Consider the following 26996-nt stretch of genomic DNA (forward strand, 5'->3'; position numbering starts at 1 on the left):
AGGAAAATCTTGTCTCTAAAACCAGAAAAATCCAAGCAAACCATTCCCCTGCTGTGTGTGTGCCTGTCTGTGTGTATGTTTCTGTGTGTGTATAGATACTCCACCCCTGACCACTCCCTTTTGCCTTGTAATTGTGTTTCTTATATCTGGGATAGAGCTACATATCTCTGGGCAAGACTAGGGGAGCAGAGGCTAAGACCTTAAACAAACAAAACTGCTTGAAGCTGCCCTGAGATCAGCTAAGGGTTATCTGTCTGCTTTTTGTTCTTGCTTCTTGATGAGGTTCCCGTGAAGAGGGTGGGTGGAATCGGTCCTTGGCTGGGTGGAGCTGATGCACTCTCCTCCTCTGTGGCCCAGGGAATTGTGTCAAAGCTCAAAAGCCATTGTGAGAATGGAATGGCACATCATGTCCCGGGGTGTGTTGGGGGATGGTCCTGAGAGCCCATGTTTGGGGGGGGGGGGAGGGATAGCAGGGAGGGGCAGGGACGGTGATGGTCATGGGATGTGGTTTCCCCAAGCACTTGCCAAATGTTGAGACAGGCAGTTTAGCTCTACTGTGTGCCAGTGGCGGGAGCTGAAGTGTGTGTGTGTGTGTGTGTGTGTGTGTGTGTGTGTGTGTGTGTGTGTGTATTGAGCAGTCTGTTTTAGAAGATAGTCATTTCAGCTATAAAATGAACACAGACTTTGAACCCTAACAAACATGAATAGTAATGTTAGTAAAAGTAGAGTTAATGGGTCATAGAGACCGACTGTCAAGCCCTTAGGACAAGGGTAAATATGATTTCCCTTTGCAGTTGAAGCAACCGAAATCCTGATCAAGGCCATAGACCCAGCAAGGAGTAGACGGAGCCCTTACTGTGCTCTACTCTGAAGTTTGTGCTTCTCCTCTGCCTTTCTCTCGTACATAATATCACCATCTCGTGTTTCTCCTGCAGATCCCACGGATGGTAAAAGTTGTTGAAGAAAGCTCACCTTACTTTAAAATCATCAGCCCCAAAGACATCGGCCACAAGGTAGCCCCTGGTGTGCCATCTGTATTCCGAATCCTCTTCACTCCAGAGGAGAACAAGGTAAACCCAACACCAGCAAAAGATTGGTTATGTGTCTCTAGCCCTCTGTAGTTCACGGGGCTGCCAGTGTTCATGGGAGTGTCCGTGGTATTTGAAGTGGGCAGTGGTGGTGGCAGTGGTCACGAGGGTCATTTCGATGGCTCTTGATATTGGCAGTTAACCCGTGATGGTGTTTTGTTGGTGTGGTAGCTGTATTAGTCTGGGGTTTTGTTGGTGGTTTTGTTATTGTGGCAGAACACCTGAGGGTGAGTATGTGGAAAGAAGAGATGCATCTAGCTCCCAGTCTTAGAGGCTGACACTCCATATAGCACAGGTCTAACTCCAGCAAGCCCCACCTCTGTCATAGCTGAGTCACCTCACAGTGGATGGCATCATTTACAAAGGAGAGATGGGATGGTGATCAAGGAAGCTACAACTTACAGAAGGACCAGCAATAGCTTCCTCCACACACTCTGCCAGGCTCCACCTCTTAAAGGGACACCACCTACCAACATCATTATGCTGAAGACCAATCTGTCTGCCTATGAACCCCAGAGTTCAAGCAATGAACAAAACAGAGCAGTGGAGCTGGTATTGGTGGCTCTGTGTGTGGCATTGTTATTAGATATGGTGGTGGTGAGAGGAGAGAGGAGGAAGGGAGATAGGAGAGAGGGGTGCTGTTCTACTAGTGATAAGCAGAGAGCTGTTGTGTCTTTGAGCCCTAAGTCGCTAAGCTGTGAGAGAGCCTGACCCTGCTGGACACTCCCTGCTAGCCTCTAACCCAACAGGTTTATACTATATCCTGTCGAAGGGCCACCAATAAAGAAGAGGTACAATCTGCATGCAGTAAGCTGAGAAAAAGGATAAAGACCATGTCTTTGGTTGGTGGGTCATATATCTCTCCTCCCAGAATTCCAACCTAGCTGAAAAAGAGGCCTAAATTCAAGTATTGATCACATTCAGCCTTCAGAGCAAAAACATCGCCAGGGCTCAAGGCTGAGAAGAGGTTCTCCATAGAGGACTGAAGTACCTTAGAGTCCCCCTCAAACACAGCAGGGAAGGAAGAGCTAACGCCAGAGATCTGCCTGGTCAACTGAACCCCGTCTGCACACAAACAGCCAAGGAAGAGCCGGCACACTAAAAGATAAAGCCGTTTCCTGCCTCAGCACCACCCGAAGGCTCTTCTAGGTCACAGGAACCCAGGGTTTGCCTTGGAGGGAAGGAGCAAGGATGCAGGAGTCAGAGAGTAGCTCCCCTTCTGGGCAGGGTTGTTGGCTGGGTTTACTTCCTGCTTTGGGAGCCCAACTGGGGCTGAGGAGAGGAAGGGAAGGGATTCACCACCATACAAAGGAGGTAGAACAGAAAATATCATGTAACTGGACATGAGCAGCAAGCTCAGCTGGCTGTCAGCGTAGGTGGCAGCATAGGTGACTGCTTAGGTGGCAGCTTAGGTGGCAGCATAGGTGGCGATGGGGGAAATGATCTCCAGGTATCATCCCTTTCTGAGTGGCCATTGCTGGGGGAGGGATAACCACTCACTTTTGAGAATATGGCCATCCATAGGCTTCCTGTGTTCCAGGGGTAGTGCTAAACAATGAGCTATCAAAAAAGGGGGAGGGGACATAAAGTTGGGAGGGAGGAGACCTGGAAGAGACGTGTGAGAGATAGATATGATCATATTTCCTTCTATACATGTATGAAATTCTTAAAAAACAAAGAAAGCCCTAGAATAAAAAGATGTGGGCTGAGGATAATGTTAGCAGCTGGCATACATATACACATCCATATCCATATCTATATCCATATTCATATTATGCCGTTATAGCTGGAATCAATAGATGAGCCAGACAAGATAGCTCTGAACTGCCTCTCTGCACTAATACTTATTGTGCACTGTTAATATCATTACCAGCTATCTCACACTAATGTGGCCGTGATTCCTTTTCTGCAGGGCAGGGCCACAGTCTTTCATGGCTGGTTTCCTGACATGTCCCTGGTCACACTGTTGCCTATCTCTTGGATTGTGTTTGTAGAATATGGATATACTTGGTAATCACTAGAACAAGTGAGAAGATGAATCGAATGTGAGGTTCTTTTTTGCTGTGGATTGGTGAATCAATCCCTCCCTTCCCCCACCGGGCTCTCTAGCCAAAGGCTATCTGTGAAGAAAAAGAGCCTGGGTTTGGCTGGGACTGGGGTGTCATATTCTGGCACCATCGTTTTGTGGGCAGCAGATTGTAGGCCTCTGTGTGGCCTGAACTACAGAGCATGTTTGATTTGGGGACTCATAGTTTTCTTTTTTTTTTTTTTTTTTTTTTTGTCTTCTTCCATTGCAGGAGAATATGTGTTTTCTGAAGAAAACATATATTCCCCGAGAAATGTTGGTCCACCCTCAGGAGCTCTGACTGAGGGAGTTCCATATGGGGCTCAGAGGCGATGGGATACAGTACAGTGTAAGCAAGGAGACAGAATAGTCTTAGGTGTGTGCATTACATGATTTCAGTCATCAGAACTATGTATTAAATATTTCTGTTTTCCAACACCCATGAATATCTGACTTAGAAGCTGTACGATGGCAGAGCGGTGAGTGGGTGGAAGGTAGGATGGAGCTAGACTGAAGGACTGTCGCTTACAGGTGAGTCTGGGTGATGTAAGGTAGGCTGGAGTCTGTCACGCTATCCCATTGGCTTCTGTGTGTTAAGGTTTCCATAAGCAAAAGCTGACACTGTCCTGCTTGTGTATATCACAGGCAATGGTTAGAAGGTATTCTATGTCTCTTGGCATTCGCTTTATAAGTGTGAGATCCTAATATTCATTCACATCAAGGATTCACGGGCTTGGCTGTATTTTTTTTTTTTTTTACTGTTTGTCCGACTCCAGATGTTGAATTACCCCCTTGACATTTCATTCCTCCAACACTGTATATCTATTAGGAGCCCCTAATTTAAGACAAGTTAAATGTTATACTGTTACTTCCTCTAGGTATTTAATGTCATGGAAGTTGACAAATATGTATAAGGAGGCATGGTGAGACTAATGGCTACCTAGGAGAAATACAATTTCCCAATTTTAGATTCCGTTAAAATTTAATAAACAGGCCCGGTAGCCTAGGATCCCAATCCTAACTACCCGAAGGATGAAGCAGACCAATCTTCAAGGTCAAGGCCTTCCTGGGCTATAGAGTGAGTTAAAAGCCAACCTTGATAACTTACTAAAAAAAAAAAAAAAAGAAGAAGAAGGGAGAGAGAGAGAAGAAGAAGAAGGGGGGGGGAGAAGAGAGAGCTGAGGAAACAGGTCATTGAGAAGGACTTGCTAGCAAGCATAAGGCACTGAGCTCATCTCCCAGTATAGGAAAAGTTGGGGAGGGGCGGATTTTGTGTTGGGATTGGCTGTAGGTGATACTCGGGTTTACAGCACTCTTCTTTCTGAAGACGCAGTCAGTTTCTCTTGCTGCGTTGAGCAGGATCCAGTTTTCAGTATCCCACTCATCCTCACTGTTGGGAAGCTGACAGGGCCAGTGCACAGCATGACCAGCTAGGTTCAGGCACTCGCCATCCAATGCAGTTCCAGAAGGCAGCAGAGGAGTAAAGTGAAGCCAGGTCTGCCTTAGGAAACAGTCAGTCATGCTAGCTGGGTATCCCTCTTTGTTCAGCCGACCAGACTGGCAGTCAAAGGGTTGATGCCGTTTTGCCGCTGTGTCCCCTACTGCTCTGCTCACTCTCCATCCTCACTCCATGACCCTCACATCTGGAGGGTGAGATATGTAAATTGCAGCGTGTCACATTTAATAAGCTCACCCCCTTTCAGCTGGATCGTCAACACCTGTGTATGTTAGCACGCTGAAGATGATAATGCAATTTCTTCCCTGTCATGTATTGATCGGTTTCCTGGGCATGACACTTGCTAAGAATGCCAAATGTCCAGATAACAGGTGCAGTCAATTCACTGTGACTTTCCCTATCTCCTCCCACACGGACTTAAAAAAACCCGAAACACTGGATCAGTCTAGTAATACCATTGCGTGTATAATGCACCATGAAGCGTAACCGTCAGTGCTCTTATCAAATCGTACCAAGGAATTCTGGAGCCTGTCACTAATTTTCCTGACCTCTTAGATTGTAATCTTTATTCCTAAATTGAGTTGGGGAACTATTAAGTTAAACACTGGCTTAGAGTCAGGCAAGTATGTTTGTATAGCGCTGCAATGTGAGACTGTAGCAGCATTTGGAGGAGGAAATGCAGGGTGGGGATTTAATAATCAAGTTTTGATAGAACCAGAATGAAGGCACATTAATTACAGCTAAGTCTAGGTGATGGGTATATTGGCATTTGTTATGCTATTCTGTCTTCTCTGTGATGTTTCTAGGGCAAATATCCAATTAGTTGTCAAAATGGCTTTCATATGAAATTTAATAAGTGTCTCAAGAAGGACAGGAGAAAATCATATTTTATGTGCTCTAGGTATATAATAATGATGATAATAATAATGTATAATAACATATTTCTAACACTTTGAAGAGTAGATACCATAAAATCTCCTTGGGTTTAGGGTATGAGGCCAGGTCTCATGTCAACTAGACCAGCCTTGAAGTCAATGAGAAGCTGAGAATCACTGTGACTGCTGACTCTCCAGCTTGGCGCTGGAATTACAGGCATTTCCATCATTTCTGACTCTCCCAATCAGTAATTTTCTTTGTTTCGGGCTTTTTTTTTTCTTGATTAAATTTAGCTCTTCCTAGATCTGCCTGGGTCCTTCCTATAAGCCCACAGCCTAACATCGTGCCAGCCACAATGAAACAGAGCGTTAAGAATTAACTTCAAGAAAATATAAAGCAGTCTTTCTTTCAATCTGAGTGTGTCTTATAGATCATAAAGGCAGAAGCATGTAAGAATCTTTTTCTTTTCTGCTTATATTATAAATTAGCATCCTTCCTGGTTGTTTTAACCAGGAGAATAATGTCTAAGGACTCTGTTCTGGGAAGGACGCTGTCTGCGTTTGCTTTTGTGTCTCCCATGAGCCATCTCTCTGCCTTTAAACCTTCCGGACTACTAGGGCATCATTTGATCATTAGCCTGATAAGAATCTCAGGAATTCTCTTCATAGTTCAGGATTGCAGCAAATAATCTGAAAGACAAATAATGTTCTTTCACTCACTCAGTGGCTTGTTTCAGCTGGGGTCCCATTCTTTGAGCTAGAGCACTGTGGCTAATGAAACAAGGCTTCATGGATCTTGTGATCCACAGTAAGAGGACATGCTGCGGTGTAAATCAGTGTCAACTGCTGACATGCTACAGAAGAGACAATGCTGGGGATCCTTTTCCTTCAGTGGGAGGGTGAGGGAAGGGTTCTCAGTTGAGGTGACATTTGGGTGCCAAGTTAACATCAGCCATGCAAATGCCTATGGGAAGAGCCTTCTGGGAGAAAGGGCAGAGAGTATAAAAGCCCAGTGGCAAAACTATGCTGGCCAGGAGCTCAGGAGAGTGCCAGAGGCTGGTAGGGCTGCAGCAGAGGAAGCTGCTGGGAAAACCAAAGGGGACGAGGTTACAGGAGTGAGGAATGGAGGTGTTGGGGGGTCGTGTAACATAAGATGGGAAGTTGCAATGAACTCTTCAAGACCTTTTTTTTTTTTTATGGACACGTGTACCATCTGTAAAGCTTGAGAATTTAAAGAAATGTTTCACATCACAGATTTCAATCGACCACTGCATGACTACTCTGGCTTTATCTGCCTGCTCCTTGCCACAGTGGATTTTTGAATCCATATACCATATCATTTCAACTACAAATACTTCAAATTTGTCTCTAAAGATAAGAACCTTTTAAGATGCTAATAAATTCACCAGTAAATGTTAACAAACCATGGTCCCTTAATACCTCCAATAATCCAGTCAGTATTCAGGGTTCCTCTGCTGAGTCAGGTTGTTTCAATCAGGGAGCAAGTGAAGTTTGTCCATTGATCTTCACTGACTTATTTAGAATGATCGTCTGTCCTCTGTGGTTTATAAACTCTTGGGTAGGTCAGAGCCTTGATTAGATTCATGACTTCTTCTGGGAGCCTGTTGTGTGCGTTTCCTGCTGCATCACTTCAGGAGGTGCACAGTGTCTGTATCTGTTTCTATGGTGACTCAGTGAGGGTCATCCCTCATCATCCAGGTCTCACTGTGTAAATCAGGCTGACCTCAAACTCACAAGGATCCTTCTGCCTCTGCCTTCCGAGTGCTGGGGCGAAAGGCTTGTACCTCTACCCCTGACAACTTTTAATACACACACACACACACACACACATCAGTTCAGCTTAGCCATCCCTTTTGTGCGAAACCATATAAAAATATGGCTTAGTGGTTTTTAAGCACTGTGATCATCTCTTGCCAGTAATACAATACCACAGAGCAAATAAGCTATTCAAAAGAAAATTTTATTTTTGATCCTCATTCTGGTCCTGGGGTGAAGAGCCAATTTGGCCCTGATGTTCTTACAGGGGGGAGTCCTGAGGCAAATATCCGTGTGTTTAGGTCCCTCTCTTCTTACAAATCCACCAGAAATGCAACCATGGGGGCTCTAGACCTTCTCTGGTATTAGATGCCTCCCAAAGTCCCAAACTGTAAGCACCTGAGTTGGAATTCAATTATCCTGCAATCATAGAATGGGGATTAAAGATCAACACATGAACCCTTGATGAGGGGCACACACAAGCACATGGAAACCATGGCGACTTGATGTCCCATACATAGTTACTAACCACAGTGACCTGGCTGAGTATAGATCGGGTTTCATCTAGCCAAAACTGGACCAACATCTCTCCAGCTTCTGAAGACCACTACTCTACTCTTTTTTTTTTTTTCCTCTGAGTTTGACTGACTTGGCTCCTCTAGATACACGAAATCATATGTTTGTTTTTCTGTACCTAATGTATTTCATTTAATGCAATGTCCTCTGGAGTTAGACGTATTGTTGTGAATAACAGACTTCTCTTCCTTGCATAGTATTCCGTAGTATGTATATGCATGTGCATGTCTTGTTATATTTTCTGTATTTGTGCACTCCTTGATCTACACATGTGCTGATTCCCTGTCTTGGCTGTTTGGCACTGTGGGCATGTAGAGCTCTTTTGTACACTGATTTCATTTCTTTTGGATAAAAACTCAGACATAAAATCCTTGGGTTATATGGTGGCTCAATATCTATCTATCTATCTATCTATCTATCTATCTATCTATCTATCTATCTATCTATCAAAGTTTTGGTACAAGTTTTCTTTGTGTGTAGCCTTGGATGTCCCAGAACTAACTCTACAGATTAGGTTGGCCTTGAACTCACAGAGATCTGCCTTCCAAGTGCTGGGATCAACATGCCACCAATGCCTGGCTATTTCTAACTTTTTTGAAGAATGTCCATGATGCTTTCAACAATGACTGTGCTAATTTGCATCTCTGCCAACAGTCAACAAAGGAGTTGGCATTCTAACTGGATTCCCTGCTGTCTGTTACATTTCCCAGCCTGCTTTGCTGCAGTGTATGTGTAAGAACTGGCCAATGAGTGAAGGCAGCAGGATTTCCAAGGTTTCTACTTGGAGGCAGACAGTGCAGCAGGAGGTTCTCCCTGCTGTTCCCTACTGTCCCCTGCTGTCCTTCTGGCCTCCAGCTTGACTGGGAGCACAGCATCCCCGGGGTCGCTCTAGCCCGTGGGGTGACGTTGAGGAAAGAGCTGTGAGACAGACTGGCAGAAAAGAATTGGAAGCTGTGTCCCATCAGACCATTTAGACGCCCCATCAGTATGGCCTGCACAACCCTGTGTTTTGTTTTCCTGCTGTCTATAATAGACTGGAACTGTGACAAAGCCAAGGGTAGAGGTTTGCAGTAGTTCAGGCAGGTGACAAGGACTGTTTGAACTAGAGTAGCGACACTGAGGGGACTTAAGAGGTCTTATTAGAGCCGCCAGGATCTGGATAAGGAAGTGAATTAAAGAATGGAGCTAGTGAGACTCAGAAAATTGTGGTCAGTAACTGAAAAAAATGAAGGCACCGTTTGCAGAGTGGGACAAGGATGCAAAAGCAGGCTTGCAAGGCTGGGACTCAGGAGTTAAATGTTGAATTGTCTCTTGGACTTGGAAAAGATATTAGTGACCTTGGCTCGAAGACATTTTACGAAATGCTGTGTACAGAAGCCAAGATGCTTCAGAGAGAACGGAAGGTGAGGGGGTGGTGACACTGGGTCCAAATTAACACCAGGAAGGAGTTTTGCTACAAAGTCATTGAAAAAAGTGGGAGGGGGGATAGCTAGAGGTGTAGTTTATATATAAAATATATAACATGAAGCTTTTCAAATGTGATTGTAAGCTGACGTGCTTATTCCTCAAAGAGGGAAGTCTAGAGATTCGGGGCAGCGTTGAAATGACAGAGGGGCTGGTGTCTAGTATGTAGGAGAGAGGTTGGTCCTTGGAACAGGATGAAAGCAGATGGCATGCAGGTGAAGGAACAAGTACCCAGTACTGGCAGGTGGTGTAAGGGTACTGGATCAAGCATCTTGACTGAAGAAGAAATCACTTGTCCTAGTGGTTAACATCATAATACATATGAATTATAAGTAAATTCACATTATCACTTTATAGTAAATACCAAATAGTTAAAACAAATTTCCTATATCCCATCTCTCTTTCCATATGCAAGGTCAAAAGTCATTCTCTTAATGACGTTTTTATGGAGAAATGTAGCTGTCTCCAGGATGCTGAGACCTCAGCTGGACCACAGGCCAAACCCAAGATGTCTGGCCAATCCCACTTTTAAACTCACTGGACTTTCTATACCAAGGAATTCCTTCCGAGAGTGAATCTGAGACTGAGAAGCTATGATATAACAGAGACTTCTCACTGGTCAAGGAATTCAGCAGGTTATCTGAGGTGCCAAGTGCGGACTTCCCTAATTCCCTGTCAGATCTGGTTTCTCTTGATTGCCATTTCCTATAACAGGCTTAGGAGTGAAGAAAAGGGAGAGAAGGGAAGTGAGGTTTTAAGCACATTGGCCTTGGCTTTGACATACAGCCATTTATTGGAGTAGAAGACACCATTTCCCTCTGCCATGTCTCCAAAGGAAAGAATTCTGACTGTACTTGCCTTCTACCAAGGGACTAATGTCAAAATCAAGACTCGCTCTTTTCACTCCCAGAGTCAAATCTTCTCTGCTCATATTTTCCTGCTGTTTTTAAGGATTGAAGTATGTCTGGAGGATGGGATTGGGTGGTGGGGTTCAGGAAGAAGGCTGTCTGGACAGTACTGCTACTGGGGTAGCCTTTTAGGATGGAGAGTGACTCATGACTGAGCCTGTCATAGTAGAAGGGGCAGCGCTTGGAGCAAATGTCCTGCCTTTGAATGGTGACCTGATTCCTCTGCATCTCAGGACAGGGAAAGGGATTCCGTCAGCATGACTAGTTGCTCCTGAGTCACCAGTAAAGCACTGTATAACATAATCTCTATATTGCATAATTTAACATACTCATATACCTATCCTTGGAGATTAGAGTGTGCCTTAAAGGAAGTGTTTAAAAATTGTCTTCATGTTCTTTCCTGGATGTGGGAATCAAGTAAGGAAAAACAAAAAACCAAACAAATTGGGACTTCATGCCTAACCTCTGTTTGGGAATTTGAGAAGATTCCACAACATCAGTCAGCCTTCTCCGCTATCTCTAGCTGCCTTAAACCCTTACGGAGCAAGACATAAGACAGGAGCCTGGAACTAAAAACAAAACACCCCAGATTGGCCTGAGAGCCCCACTCTGCAGGACCCCCTCCGTGCCTTAATTAGTACTACTAGCCTGACTGCTTTCCAGTTTGTAATTCCCAACAAACCCTTTGCTGGGTGGGTTTGAGTACCTAAGGAAGAGAAAGTGAAAGCAGTGTTCTGCCTCTTTAAGGCTTGGCTGTCATCCCACTAAACAATCCTTGAGATTGAATTCTAGGGGTTTTCCTAGGATCGGATACTTTGGTGCAGTTTGTACTTCCTTCTGTCCGGGTGTCATCAGTCCCAAGCTTGGCTTTGCCATCTGAAAAGCAAAATCAATTGCAAGGCTAAGAGCCCAACAACTTAACTTTAATACATCTTGGGAGAACTGTTCATTAATTTTTATTGCTCACGCCTACCCGAAGACTTTATGTTCACAGTCTCCCTTGCCAGGAACTCTCCGTTCCTGGATCTCTCCTGGTTAGTTCCTTTTGCATTTCAGCTCTGCATCCAAAGGTCACCTCCTCCGGGAAGCGTCCCTGGTTATTTAAGACTAAGTAGCCCCTTCTCACAGCAGCGTTTGTCTTACTTATTATTCTACTGTGATAGAATACCATGATCAAGGCAACTTATCGAAGGGAAGGCTTATTGGAGATCATTGTCCCAGAGGGATAAGAGTCCATCACAGTCACCATTAGGCAGGCACAGCCAGCGCAGAGGCACCTCGGCAGGCAGGCAGGCGTGGCCACTGGAGCAGAAAGCCAAGAGGTCACATCTCAAACAGCAAGCACAAAGCAGGGAGAGAGAGCAAACTGGTAGCAGGGTGAGGTTGTGAGATCTCAATGCCAACCCGCAGTGGCATCCTTCTTCCGGCAAAGCCACACCTTCTAAGTGCCCCCAAATAACACCATCAACTTGAGACCAAGTGTTCAAATGCCCGAGACTACGGGAGACAATTCTCACTCGAGCCACTAGGGCTTTTGACAATATTATTATTTTCTCAAAGCCACCACCATGCTCTGAGCTCACCTTGCCCTAGCATAGGGACATTTTTAGTACTGCCACCATCCTTACATCCACAACACGAGTAAGCACATGTTGACTGCTCACCCGTCACCATATTTAGTATGTGAGAGTAATTGTGACAGACCATATTTATTGAGACCTTCCTCCCCAAAAGACGCTAAACTAAGCGAGCACATTAGTCCGCAGTTGAGATCAGCATCATCTCCTGCCGGGGGCTACTGCGGTGACCTACTAGCTGGCTTGTCTTTCTCTACTGAAGTCCCTGCACAGTCTGCCACCCACATGGTCACCAGCACCTTTCCGAAACTTTAAATTGGGTTGTGTTGGGATCAGCTGTCCACGGTGTGAATGCTTCCTGTCATCCTCAAATCCTGCCACTGGCTTAAAAGATGCCCTGTGGCTGATTATGGGACGGATCCCGGGTAGGGCAGTCTCTGGATGGTCTTTCCTTCCATCTCAGCTCCAAACTTTGTCTCTTTAACTCCTTCCATGGGTATTTTGTTCCCCATTCTAAGGAGGAACGAAGTATCCACACTTTGGTCTTCCTTCTTCTTGATTTTCATGTGTTTTGCAAATTGTATCTTGGGTATTCTAAGTTTTAGCCAGCAAGATTTTGCTGATAGGACCCTGATTTAGCTGTCTCTTGTGAGGCTGTGCCAGTGCCTGGCAAATACAGAAGTGGATGCTCACCGTCATCTATCGGATGGAACACAGGGCCCCCAATGGAGGAGCTAGAGAAAGGGCCCAAGGAGCTGAAGGGGTCTGCAACCCTATAGGAGGAACAACAATATGAACTAACCAGTACCCCCCAGAGCTCGTGTCTCTAGCTGCATATGTAGCAGAAGATGGCCTAGTCGGCCATCATTGGGAGCAGAGGACTTTGGTCTTGTGAAGATTATATGTCCCAGTACAGGGGAATGCCAGGGCCAGGAAGCAGGAGTGGGGGTGGGGGGGGGTTGGGGAACAGGGTGGGGGAGTGTATAGGGGACTTTCAGGATAGCATTTGAAATGTAAATGAAGAAAATAACTAATTAAAAAATTGTTTAAAAGAAAAAAAAAAGATGCCCTGTGGTTGCCTTGCCTGCCCCCACCTCTTCTAGGTCTCTAACTCCTCCTCCTGCCTCGTTTCTCTCTGGCCACAGGCTCTGAGTCATGCTCCCCCAGAGAGCCATCCCAGACGCATAGCTTCATTTCTCACTCTGGTCTTGGCTGATATGTAGAGCCCTTTCTGGCCTCCTTTCTCTGAGCACTGTTTTAATCACATTTTGTTTGTTTGCTTGGTTGCTTGCTTATTTTCCATTCGGCGCTCTCCAATGCTGTATTCCAGATTGCCCTTCATTCAACAAATATTTGTCAAATTTTTGCTAAGTCTGGCCTATGGTATAGTCAGTGAGATGGAAGAGCTAAGTTTAGATGGCACAGACAGTAAGGTCTCTGTGAGAGGGTGGATCGCTGTGCAGATCCTGAGAAGATGAAGGAAAAAACCACCAGGCGTAACCAGAGAGAAGCCAGGTATAAGCGAACAAATGTCGTCGCGTGTGGAGGCTCTGAGCAGGAAAGAAGGGGTTGTAGCTGCAGAGGTGAGCCAGTAGGACAGGAGGTGATGTGGCTGAGGAAAGGGCAGAGGCCTCACTGGGGAGTCCTGGAGAGCACAGAAGCCCTCAGCCTGTCCAGCCTTGGGGGAGACACTATCTGAAGTGACTTATAATTTATCTGGGTCTCTCTGGCCCTTAGATGGAAATGGGCTTTAAATAGGGAGGGTCCCATTAGCCCAGGAAAACCCGCAGTGCCAGGAGGAGGATGGCAAGACGTGTTGGACTCAGAATATTTCTTTGTTTAAATTCATTTTATGTATAGTAATGCTTTGCCCACATTTTTTGTGTGTATGAGAGTTCTAGAACAAATCGCCTAGAGCAGGAGTTACAGACAGTTGTGAGCTGCTATGTGGGTGCTGGGACTTGAACCCAGGTCTTCTGGAAGAGCAGCCAGTGCTCTTAACTGCTGAGTCATCTCTCCAGCCCCCAGACTATTTCCTCAAGGCAGGCTGAGCTCTCTCTCATTGTCTGGGATCCACTGCCTGTTGTTAATTTTGTTTGACCCTGGGTATGGTGGGTGGAACTCTCATCCAGCGGTAGGCTAGAGTAGAGTTGCTCACATAACAGTGTGGGGGGGGGGTCTCAAGAACAAGACTAGAAATACCAAAACTTTGTAAACTTCCATTTAAAACGAGCACAATACACATTACTTTATGCTATTCAAAACAAGAGGTGCAGCCATACCCTTCACTCCTAATGGAGGTGCAGAATCATATTGTAAAGAATGTATGTAAAGAGACCCTTCATCAGAATCATCCATCCAAACACATGAGGTGGAAGGATGAATGGGGTTTGCATGCAGGTGTGTTCAGCCCATAGCCAGTGGCCTTCATAGCCCAGAATGAATAGGTGTTGGGAGAGGCCCTTTCCTGGGGAGACAGAAACAAGGGCTCCTCCATCCACATGAGATCCCAGCAACAAATCCAAATACAATTCCACCGAAGATAACCCAAGGAACCAATGAGTTTTTAAAGATGGGTTGCCCACAAGAGCATAGGTAACCCCAACACAGCTGAACTGGAAAGTCTTGGCCCTGCATGGATGGTGGCTTCCCCTTCTGTTACTCTTACCTAGTCTAGATACTCTAGCTCCTTTCTGAGGGACCTCTGAGGCCATAGGTGTGCAGTTAGGGCCTAATGTCTGGGAGAAACAGCTGGAATCTCAGTTGAGATCTGGCCTCTCTCTCTCCAGCTCCTCCTCCTATGACAGCAACATTATCAACTCTCAACAAGCCCGACTTGATGGTGCTGGTCTCTTGCAAGCAGGCACCAGTGATCCACTGAGTATGCTGGCCGTCTCACACAGAAGACCATATTCTACAACACTATGTGTGCACTCCAGTACATGCTGAGACCGCAGTGTCGGCTTGTAATGCCAGAAGTTTGGACACCCCTTGTAGAAGGAGGACGTGAGGGACGAGTAGCAGTCTTTGCATCTAAAGAATACACTGCCTTGACTTTCATTCCCCCACTCCCAGTGCCCCCCATCCCCCACCTCACCTCCCAACCATCGGAGACACCTGAACTGCAAGATTCTGTACTGCCTGATAGGTTTTGACATTTGGCCTGCCCTTCCCTTTCAGCAAGAAGAACATCAGTGAAAGCACACCTCTGCTTGTCCTGAGAGGTTTGGAGTGAAATACAATGCGTTGGTTGGCACGATGCCTGCCATAGCCCCTGTTTCTCCTTTCACGGTGATCGTGGTCACCACTCTGGTGTCCCCCACAGCTAATGAGTGTGCCCTTCCCTGGCAGGATTACGCCCACATGTTGACCTGCATCACCGAAAGAGAAAAGTTCATTGTGCCGGTAAAAGCCAGAGGGGCTCGAGCCATCCTGGACTTTCCCGACGAGCTGAATTTCTCCACTTGCCCTGTGAAGTACAACACCCAGAAGGTTCTGCTGGTCCGAAACATTGGCAACAAAGACTCCATGTTCCACCTCAAAACTCGCAGGTATGCATTCCTGTAGCTCCTGACTTTGATTGATTACAGCTAACTCTGGCTGGCACAAGTTTGAATATAGCACTGGGTTGGAGTGGGTCGGTGGGAGTCGGTGGGTGGGGGTGGGGGTGGCTGTTGCTTGTTACCGCTTCAGCTAGGAGACCTTGTTGATGCAGATAAGGCTGTCTCTTTATCCTGAACATTCCAGGTTATCCATTTCTTACCAAATTTTACCTTCTTTAATACAGAAGATAACCCTTGGGAATGTATAAGGGTTAGTTTTTGACATAGGCTTTTGGCTGGATTAGTTTGTCATTGGTGATGTGTCAGATTATCATACATTCAGTGACTTCAAGCAATATAAATCAATAGTCCCATGCTGCTGTAATAATCTCATGTTGCCATAGATGTCAGCAGGCTCTTAGCCTTTCTGGAAGCCTGTGAGGAGAACAGACCCCTTAGCTCTTCATCTTCTACAGAGTTATCAATATCCCTTGACTTTCGATCCTCAATTCTTTTCATCAGAGAGAGAGGGGGGGGTTTAGGGGGAGGGGGAGAGAGAGTAGGGAGAAGCTAGAGGAGCTGCCTCAAAAAGCAGCCTTCATCCCTGGACCCAAATCCTCAGGCAGTCTTCAAAGAGATTCAGACCAACTTCCTAAAGAGTCTTCTACCTACCCCCCCAAAACAAAGGCAAAGTCTGACTTTGAAAATGTTTTCAGAGGTTGCAGGAAGTTTCACATTATGTGATTTAGTTCTGCATAGCATATATTGCAAGGAGCATGGAAGAGCCAAGTATCTGTCAAATCATAGAACAGACTGCTTCTTAACTCTGTCCCAGAGAGAGAGAGAGAGAGAGAGAGAGAGAGAGAGAGGGAGAGAGAGGGAGAGAGAGAGAGAGAGAGAGAGAGAGAGAGAGAGAGAGAGAGAGAGAGAGAGAGAGAGAGAGAGCTTCAGGGAGGCATGGCTTCATTCAGGATATGTGATCAGGCTTAAAGGCACAAGCCCATGCTCTGACAATACTCAGTGCCTGTGACTCTGTAATGTTACATGGTGAGAAGGGACTGAGTTTATAGATACAAATAAGACTGCTCAATATCTGACCTTAAAATGTGATAGATCGGGCCGTCCTAGAGGCAGAGGTAGACAGATCTCTGTGTGTTTGAGGCCAGTCATGTCTGCAAAGTGAGTTCCAGGACAGCCAGAGCTATGGAGTGAGACCATGTCTCAAAACAACCAACCAAAAAAACAATCAAACAAATAGAAATGGGGCAGATCAATATAAGTTCAGTGATGGTCCCAATATAAACACCAGAATTCTAGGAAAATAAAACAGAGTTCAGAGTTATGTATGGGAAGAGAACTCCACCTGCTACAACCGGCTTTGACAATGAGAAAGCTTATGTGAGAGAGGTTGTATCAAGGACACAAGGGTAATAAGTGATGGGGTTGGGTTGGTTTCAATTTGACATTTTATTGCATTTCTACAGTGTTCTGAACCCTGTGGAATAGTATAAAGCGAGACCATCTCTGCTTTCTCATGCCATGCAAACCTGGTAACCTTCCTTTAGTCCCTGGAACCTATATGTGAACATGGTTGAAGAAAACCTATTGTACATAGTTGCCCACTATCCTCCATATGAATACTATGCCAGGCATGCACACATGCATACACTAGTAATAATAAACAAGCATACACATAACTACTTTAGGGAGTAAAAAGAACCATTTGTTATGGGCATATGAATGATGGTTATGGAGCTGGTGAGAAGGCTCCAGGGTTAGAGATGTATGCTACTCTTGCAGAGGACCCAGGTTCAGTTCCCAGTTCCCACTGTGGGTGGATCACTACCACGTGTAACTACAGATCCAGAGCATCCGATGCCCTCTGCTGGTCTCTGTGGACACCGCACTTATATGTGCACATTATCTATTCCTCCCTCGACACACATATTCATACAATTTAAAGTACATCTGCAGTGGTGGTCACCAGTGGGGTCTTAGCAAGGATGATGACCCAGAGAGAAGGCAGAAGATCAAGCTGAGGCAGGAGATCAAGTGGTTTTCTATGACTTATGATGTGTGAGCTCATTTTTGAAGGATTTTCTCTGTTGAGTCCTTTTCCTGCTTGAAGGATACAGGTCTCCAGAGGAATTAGTGTTTCTTTCCACGGGCTCACATCTATCTCTAACTCCATTTTGAAGGGTTTGTCACCTCCTTCTGGCCTCTGTGGCCTCCTGCACACTCACAGTATATCTAAACTCCTGCAGGCATACATATATGCATACAAATAAAAATATTTAAAGCAGTAGATTGATATTTTTATACATAAGAGAAGTCATCCAATATGGAAAGACAAAGTCAGGCAGACTATCTTCCTGGATCAGTTGGCTGATTCTTACATTTTTCACTTATCAGTTTCTTACATACTAGAAACCTGTAAATGCTAAGCCAAAAGACCAAAACCCAAACCAAAATAAAACAAAACAAACTCACATCCAGCAGTGCAAGATTGCTGAAACAGATCTAAAGGCATGTCTTTTCATTTAGCCAGGTAGCTTGCACAAATCATCCTATATTCTTAACATAGCAATCCTGGGTTAAAACAAAGAGTAAACTCAGGGACCAGTGTGGAGTCACAGGCATTAGATCCTGGTCCGGCCTTCCCACTTAATAGCTGAAGGTGTGAGAAAGAACTGACCTATCACATTCTCTCAGGAGGTTAACACTGAGGCTGTGTTAGCACACATCGGCTGGCTCAGAGCTTGTTCATGGTTTTTCTGTGTGGCTTTCTTTCCTGTGTAGCCCATGGTGTTCCTAGCCTCCTGCATCATTGGACTCAATTGTGTCTGACCATGGGTCACCAGAAGGAGACTAGGGGACTTGGAGCTGGGGTGTTCCTAGTCCCTCTCCATCTTCAGCTGAATCCCCATCTAACCTGCCATCAGACTGGCCTGCCATCAGACTGGCCTGCCACTGTTTAAACTTCTCCTGACCCCCAGGATCTGATAACACTGGTGCCTCCTTCCTTTTGCTTCCAGTCTAAGGCTGGGAATGTCTAGCTGCTGCTAGCCATCCCTGGATATGCTAAGCTGCATTTCTCATTTTGCCCATCTTTTGTGTAACCAAGTCTCTCGAATCCCCACTTTGCAAAGCCTGCTGTTTTCCTCTTTACCTGCTTTGGGAAGCTGATGGTCTCCAGCCACATTGCCAGTGCAGTGAACACCCCAAATCCTCCCAGCCTCTCTTCCAGCAATCCCTTTTTCTGAATTAGCTACACTCGGCTTCTGCTGTTTGCAACTGAGACTCCTCTCAACGGCAGTGAGCAGGGATGTGGATGGATTGGTAACTTGTTGGATCTGTGGATCGGAATCTCTGCAGAGACCCCCCAATAGGTATCTTTCTGAAAAACCACTCAGGCAGTTCTGCCTCCCAGACAGAGGGCTCCTGTCAGCATGATTCTTAATAAAGACAACAAAGGTGGAGGGGGTGACAGTTGAGGACTTTCACATCCAACGCCTCTCATCTCTTAGTCTGAACACCCTGAGGTTCTGGATACAATGAGAAACAGCTCATGGAAAATTCTGTTAAAAACAGAATCTTGGTTTTGTTCTCACTTAAATGACGACCTAACTCATTTCTAAGATGATTAGGTTTATAAGAAAAAAAATTCCCTCATGCATCTGTGGGCTTCTCAGATGCAAGAGTTGTATCTGGCTCTCTCATCTGTGTGTGCTCAGCACCTAGCAAATGTCTAGCATAAATAAGTGCTCAATAAATGTTTATAGGATGCCTCCCCAACAATATATCACACAGGCAAAGCTGCAATTGTAAACCTCCACAATCACTTAAACTAAAAATACATGTTCCAAAGACTATAAAGTGGGCGTAATGGTTTCTTCAGTAATACAGGGAGCCACGCGCTGTGCTATAAACTATACACAGGACATCAACAATTACCATTCAGCTTTATTACGAATGTGACCTAGAACTCTAGCAGGTCACACAATAACTTTGGCTACTAAAGTGGGATTAATACACGGAGTGGATCAGAGAGGATAGAGAAGCAACTTAAAGATCTAAAAGCTCAAGTTAGAAGTAAAATAGCATTGGGGAGAAAAGGTAAAATTATGATTTTTTTTGTTTGTTTTTTTGAGACAGGGTTTTTCTGTGCAGTCCTGGCTGTCCTGGAACTCACTATGTAGATCAGGATGGCCTCGAACTCAGAAACCCGCCTGCCTCTGCCCCCTGAGTGTTGGGATTAAAGGCGTGCACCACCACGCCCGGCTGATCTTCATCATTTAATATTCCAAGGCTAGACTCATGGTTTTTCAGAAGACCAAGTTCCTTCCATAATTAAGAATTTGATACTCATGAGGGGGTCATATCAAAACCAAACAGTTTAATAGACAAAGCCTGCCTTGGACCCCCCCCCCCCAGAGGATCGCCACTTCTCACTTCTTTGTGAGTGAGTTTCCTGACACTTGATAGTTTGCAGGCAGCTCAGCCTGAAGGCCCCTAGTAAAATGAAGTGCAAAATCAAATTACAGGCCGTGATTAAGCAAGCACCAGTGCCTAATGCGCTCTATCCAATTAGCATCTGATTTAGCAGGAGAGCTTGGGGAACTGCAAGAGGCAGGCGAGGGCCATCCCAGATGACTCTCCTCACTGCTGAAGAAGTTTAGTGTAATCTAAAACTAACAATTAGTGTGCAGGGAAAGCATCCATTACCACTTTATAGAATTTGGAACTCCTGCAGGTCAGTCCTACAGGCCCGACCCTGGTGTCACCTTCTCTAGAGAAGATTAGCTGAGGTTCTGCGATAAGATAACCTCCAATTCATTTCAAAATGTTCTCTTGCTACCAAGGTGTATTTGAGAGGAAAATGGAGGTTCAATAAAAAAGATATTATCAAGTGGAGAGGCAAAGATAGGAGACCTTACCGCCATGTTATTGTCAAAGCCAGGAAACTGGGCCCCATCCTCTGGGGTCAGAGTCTTCCTGAACCAGAAGGGAGGAAAGGACCTCAGACTTTGAAGGCTCATCTTCTTCCACAAAGGAAGGTCTCCTTGGCTACCGAATGTTTACTCCTTTTCTATCCCAAGACATTATAAAAAAAATTAATGAACAATGGCAAATGTTTTATTGGCCTTTGTGATTTGACTGTGGGCTAAGGGGTGCAACTCGGTGGCAGAGCGTGAGTCTAGCATGTTCAAGGTCCTGGGTTTGACTCCCACAAGATTTTACCATAATTCCATCCAACCGCCTCTGCTGTATGCTCCTGTAGTTAGAGGGTGGTGTGGATGGCAGAGACCCAATTGTCAACATGCACACAGGACTCCCACAAGCAGAAGAGGCCTGGGGAGGGCAGGAAGTACCCAGCCTGGAGGCAAATCTCGCTCTCCCCCTCCCCTCTATTTCTGCCACAATTGGACAACTTTAGGCAAATTACTCACTCTTAGGGGAACCTGTTCTGGTCATGTTTAAAAGTCAAGTGTGTTACTACTTACCCAAGGTATTTTGAATGATTTAGAAGTGTATTATGTGTAGAACAGCCCCATGATAGAGTGTCCAAGCCCTCACCCTGACCACCCACCACCAGGTCCTTCCTCTGGATCCTTCCTGTCTCTTCTGCACTTCACCTTGTACCAGAATTCGCTTTCATGGCTCCTTCTCTCAGTAGCTAAGAACACTTTAGAGGATGGGAGGAAACTGGAATTTTCAAGAGCACTACTCTATGTGCAGACCCACACAGGTGCTCCACACACGTAGCCTTCCTTCTCTGCGAGCGGTGACTTTTAATCAAAGTTGAGGTCAGTCATACATAGCAAAAGGAGCAAGCATCGCATGAGGGATTTTCTGAGAGGATCCCCGCAGTCCCAGGCTGTCTATGCAGGAGGCACAGTGTGCTTGGACAGAGCAGGAGCAGTGCTTGTGGGTAAAGAGAGCAAAGCCTCACCACCTACCCTACCCCAGCTGACTGGGAGTGTGGCAAAGCATACAGGGAGCTAGACACATGTGAACATGTGTAACCAGGACGCAGAACCTGGGCGGGAACAGATGGCATGTGACATTGAATGCTGAGGGTTTGAACTGATAGATCACAAGGCCCAGTGATGGTCTCTGAGCGGGAGACTCTTAAGTCATGTTGCACATGGTGTGTGTGTGTGTGTGTGTGTGTGTGTGTGTGTGTGTGTTACACTCTCCCCAGAGCTGAATCAGGGAGAGGGAGAAAGGGCAGGGATACAAGGCTGAACTTAACTAAACAGCCAGGTGTGTCGTTGGGTTTCTTCTTCAGCATCCCTGGAATGCCCGTGCAGGAAGATAAAATAGCAATAACAGCAAACATTCGCATCATACAATACCTCTCTGTGCCAGACATTATTATCAAACATTTTACCTCTGTTGACCCTTTACTGCTCACTGTAACCTTATGAAGCAGAGGCTGACTTGACCCATTTCTAGATGAGAAAACTGATTTCTAAATGACTGGTCCAAGGTCATGGGCCAGCCAGACTTTGGGCTCATTCAGCCGTCGCCAGAGGTTAGTTTAGAAGCAAACAACTCCAGGGCACCCAACAGTAGTGCAGAGGGCCCACTGGAGAGCTGGTATCGTGAGTTCCAGGAAAGGAGAGAGGAAGGAAGAAAGAAGATCAAGGAACGGAAGAAGAGATCCAAACAGGGGGCAGCAGAGAAAGCGAACAGGCATTTTCTCTGGAGGCCACAGAGGTCCTAGTAAGTAACCTGGGGTACCTAATGTGACCCTTGTATCTGCTCTGTACCCCCGTGGCAGAAAGCTTGGGTTCTCAGGAGCTGAGTTCATTATCTACAGGCAGACTTAAGGGATGGTGATTCTAAATGCCGTTACAGTAGATAGATGTAAGTCCCGGGAAACAGCTCAGCCTGCCGCCACACTGCCCAACACATTACTTTGAAAAACTAGCAATTTAATGATGTGCAGTCGACCATGAAAATAACTAAATGGTCTGGATTTCCTGTTTAGAAGCAAGAGCTCTGTGAGTCGTTCGAGGTGCTTCATGATCGGGTCCAGCTTGCTATTCTCTTCCAGGGCCACCAAGAGAAACTATCTCCCACTGCTCAGGTGTCCCCCTGTGTCTCAAGATGCAGAACTCTCTCTATGCACCTCCACCTACTAACTGCATCCCCTACCCTTCCTTGCCTTGTGCATATCCAGGGAGCTGACCTCTGTGGTGTGGCTTAATAGGTCTTTTGGCTACTAATTTTGCCTCAAATCCATCATAGCAGTGAGGGTAGGGAAGAGCAAGATACTCCCCAGCACGGTGGACACTTTGGTGGCCCACCCAGGTACCTAGCCCACGGGGTGGTACCACCTGCATTTAGGATTTCGCCTTTAGTCCATCCTCTGCAGAAGTACCCTCTCAGACTTACCTAGACGTATACCCCAGTAATCTCATAGGCCATTTAAAGCCTCAGCCAACTTGACAATAGGATTAGCAGTCATGGTATGGTTTGCTTTACTCAGCTTCCTAGGCTGCCTGCCTCCTTTTGCTCACTAGGCAGCCATCTCCTGGGATTCCTGTGCAGGTTTCTAAGTCCCCCAACCCCTTTCTCGTGACTTCTTCAGCCTATAGACAGTAGCGACTGTTAGGAATCGTTACAGACTTTTAAACATGTTAAGGTCCCTGCACTCCTCCCAATCTCTACAATAAAACCTTGTTATGCTTTCCCAGTACCTCTACTCTGCTCTTGGGACTCTGATACAATTTTCCACTACTAAGACGCTCTCTCCTCTGAGTTCTTGCTATACCTGACTTTCAACCCCTGGAAAGAAGTATTCTTTTACAAACAACAGTATTTGCATACAGATTTCAGTCTATACTTACCATTTTATTCCCAGCAGGACTATCCCCCTGTCCCCCACCCCCAAATTAAAAAAAAAAAAAGATCTGAAAGACAAGAATACAAACAGGATCATGGTCTGGCTCTCATCTTGCTGGTCTATTGCTGTTATTTTGATATTAAAATTACTCCTTTCACATCGGCAGGAAAATCATACCACACTCCTAGACTGGGAAGGTAGCTGTGAGCTGTACAAATCTAGAACTCGTGTCTCCTCTCCTCGTGCAGAGCTAATGAGAAATGGGCTCTGACAGTGTCTCCATATATTTTGCAGTCCATACTCAGTAGAGCCAACGGGCGGGATTCTCAACGTGGGCGAATCCATGCAACTGGAAGTGGATTTTGAGCCACAGACTGTGGGCAGTCACGATGGAAAACTCATTGTGACTTATGACACAGGTATGCTTTTTCTTTCTTTTTTTTCCTTTTCACTTCAGTTCTACATAGTAAGAAGGGGCAAATGGAAACACATGAGGAAGCTAAGATCCCTTTTGGTGGCATGAGCTTATAAGATCTGAAAAGTGAAGGGCCAACCACATATGAATGTTCCCACCAGAAATGATGCCAAGTCTTGTAGAATTCCCATCCAATTGGCTGCCCCACACTGAAAGCCCGAGGAATTCGGGACTCAGGATGGAACCTACACTAGAAACTCACAATGATGGGCAGAGGTTGTGAATGTGTGCTTGCAAACTTGAAGGTAGTGTCCCTCAACCCCTGTGTGCTTTCTGTTTGATGTGTAGCTCCGTTTGTCTGCTTTTAAAATGCATGTAAATCCCAGTTCAAAATATTCTTGTATGTACCCAGTACTCTACTTAAAAATTCAGTGGTCTCAATCCTTGCATCAAGCAAGTGTTGTCCCTAATTAGCATCTCACATAAATCCTGGACTGTATCTGTTGCCACTAACGATCACATCCTGGGAATTACATTGGGTTTTGGTTTTTTTTGTTTTTTGTGGTATTTTTCTAATGTTTCACTTGCAGCCATGTAGACTGCTGTCATTTGAAATACGCAGATGTAGAGGTACACAGCCAGAATAGAGCTAGCCATAACATCTAGGTCACAGGTCAGAGTTGGTGGCTTTGTACCTTTGTGTCAGAGCAGGACAATTCCAGCCCTTCCCTTACGACCCGTGGTTAAATGGTCCTGGCTCGACCTTGGCCAACACGACAGCCTCACACAGCCAGTGGCATGGCGGAATGTCTTACCTGTTTCTGTCAGCTGCAATTCACTGGCTGCCAACCCAAGGTGACCCAGCTTAAACAAAAGAGGACCCTTTTGACCCACACAGGTAAGAACACTTGTCATAGCACAGCAGGACATGACTTTCCAAAGCATCTGGGCCGGTTTTACATGGAGTCCGCCAGCAAAGGCTGAGAGTTGCAGCTGCCTCCCATTCTCAGCACTGGCTGCCACTGTGTTCGCCTTCAATACACTAGACCTGTAGCCTGGAGTCAAAAGAACGGCTTCAATTTTCATTTCTCTAATTTATGACATAAGACATCTTTTCAGGGATAACTGGCCATTCTTGTATCATTTCTGTTTGTTTAAATCTTCTGCTTGTTTTTCTTTTATTATGCATTTATAAGTAACCTAAGTAAACAATCTAAAGTTACTCATCAGAAAGATGTAAGGTTCTTTTCTCCCAGGATACAGCATGCCTTTTAATTTCTCCACTGACAGTTCTTGATGAGTAATGAGTTTTAATTTTAATAAAAATCTGTTGCCATCTTGTTTTTCTTTTCAGTTAAATTTTTGTTTTCTCCCTGCTAAGAAGTCAGCCTTTGCTATTCTGTGGTCGTGAATATATTCCATGTTTGTGTATATGAGCAATATAGTTTTAGCTCCTACGTGTAGGTGAAAGATCCAACTTAGACTTAACTTTCTGTGAGAGACCAGGCATCACTTTCTTATGCACACTATCAGCCTCCCCACTCTCATTACCTTGCTCTTAATCACTGTTCCCTAGTGGACACCCTGTGAGATTAAAACAATTTCCTTCACTCCTGGCTTTCTATGATTCTCAGTCTTGGGTGGACGTTGGGTTTCTATCAAATGCCTTTATTGACATTACCAAAGATTAACTGGTCTTTATCCTTCTAGTATGATGAATGATTGAAAATGCTGCTTTCTGATATAAATACAAATGTTCACTTCTGATAAATCACTGAGATAGATTTGCTAATGGTTTGTTTGAGAGGTTAGCGTTTGCTCTGGCAGTTTTTGTGTGTCAACTTGACACAAGCTAGAGAAAGGAGCCTCAGCCTAGGAAAAGCCTCCAGGAGATCCAGCTGTAAGGCATTTTCTCAATTAGTGATCAGTGGGGGAGGGCCCAGCCCATTGTGGGTGGAGCCATCCCTGAGCTGGTGGTCCTGGGTTCTGTAGAAAAGCAGGCTGAGCAAGCCATGAGGAAGCAAACCAGTAAGCAGCACCCTCCATGGCCTCTGCATCAGTGCCTGCCTCCAGTTCCTCCTCTGTGTGAGCTCCTGTCCAGACTTCCTTTGGTGATGAACAGCAATGTGGAAGTGTAAGCTGAAAAATCCTTTCCTCCGCAACGTTCTTTTTGGTCATGGTGTTTCATGACAGCAGTAGAAACCCTGATTAAGGCAGTATTCAAATTTGTAAGGAAAAAAAAACTATACTCTAATTTTCTTTTTATATAATACCTATCTCAGATTTTAGCCCGATGAAACAAATTGGTCTTTAAAAACAAACAAACAAACAAACAAAAAAAAAACAGAACATAAATTTTGAGTGTACAGGAATTATTATCTTCTTTTATTCTTTGAGAGAGCCCCTTTTAAAGACTTGTGTTGTTACTTCCTTAAATGGCTAAGAAGTTCTCTGTCCAAACCATGCTTTTCTTTTGCAAAAGAGGTGCAGATTCTTAATCACTGGCTCCCATTTCCTAAGCCAACTTTAAGGATATTTTGCCATACTTTGAGATCTTAAGTTCCAAGCTCAGGATTGTTCAGAGCAGCCACTCCTGTCTTTGTGATGCTGCTAAGCCTGCTGGCTGTCCTCCTTCCTCCTTAGCCGTGTGGTCTATCGCTGTGGCTGTATTAGTTTTGTTCACGTACTCAGAGGGCCAACTTTCCTTTGATTTTTCTTTACACTTCACATTTTTTCAAACCTTATTTATTTTTCTTCTTTATTATTTCCCCAGGCTTCTTGTGGTGGTTCTCAGCCTTAGGGGGAGTGCTTAAAACACTGACTTTTAACATGTACTCTTTCAGTGTAGGACCCCCGATATGGGGACCCCCACTCTAGTCCAGGGACAGGATACACCCACGAACACGCAAGAATCCTTCTTGATGCAAAATGCACGAGGCTTTATTGGCAGAGCTCTGGGCCGACATGTACCTCACACAGGAGGCAGGGGAGTCTACCCCGAGGCTCGGAAGCTAGGGGTTTTTATGGGGTAAGGGGCTTAGGGGTGTGGAATTCAGCACAGCGACACACTATTGGCTTATTCAAACATTAACAGAAAGATTACATGTCAGCAAAAGGGCATCAGGACTTTGTTCCTGTGGGCTGGGGGCTTATCTTTGTTCACATAGCAACCAGTTGATGTATGACTTTACCCATCATCAAGGGGCAGTAGACAGAGGGGAGGTTCCGGCCAGGTGGTGTTGACTCAGACAAGATAACCCTGCTTGTCCTTGCATTCTTTTCTGCTTTGTTTTCAGGCCCAGGCCTCGGGCTCATAGACAACTCTTTTCATCAGCACTCTATAATATGTACACTTTAGACAAAATTCTTTTATCTAAAGCTGGCTTTATCTTCAATGCA

At 45.3% G+C, this 26996-nt stretch overlaps 1 protein-coding gene across 7 annotated transcripts in view; it reads left to right on the forward strand.

Annotated features, from left to right (window-relative positions):
- The window catches only part of Hydin (HYDIN, axonemal central pair apparatus protein), a 343286-nt gene that overhangs the window by 44248 nt on the left and 272042 nt on the right, over positions 1–26996 (forward strand). For all 7 annotated transcript variants that reach the window (XM_030243552.1, NM_172916.2, XM_030243556.1 and 4 more), the window contains 3 exons: positions 936–1070; positions 15137–15336; positions 23477–23601. In XM_030243552.1, the coding sequence (XP_030099412.1) occupies positions 936–1070; positions 15137–15336; positions 23477–23601 (460 nt within the window). The remainder of the gene's footprint in view (positions 1–935; positions 1071–15136; positions 15337–23476; positions 23602–26996) is intronic.

Source organism: Mus musculus, chromosome 8, assembly GCF_000001635.26.
Source record: "Mus musculus strain C57BL/6J chromosome 8, GRCm38.p6 C57BL/6J".
Taxonomy (NCBI): domain Eukaryota; kingdom Metazoa; phylum Chordata; class Mammalia; order Rodentia; family Muridae; genus Mus; species Mus musculus.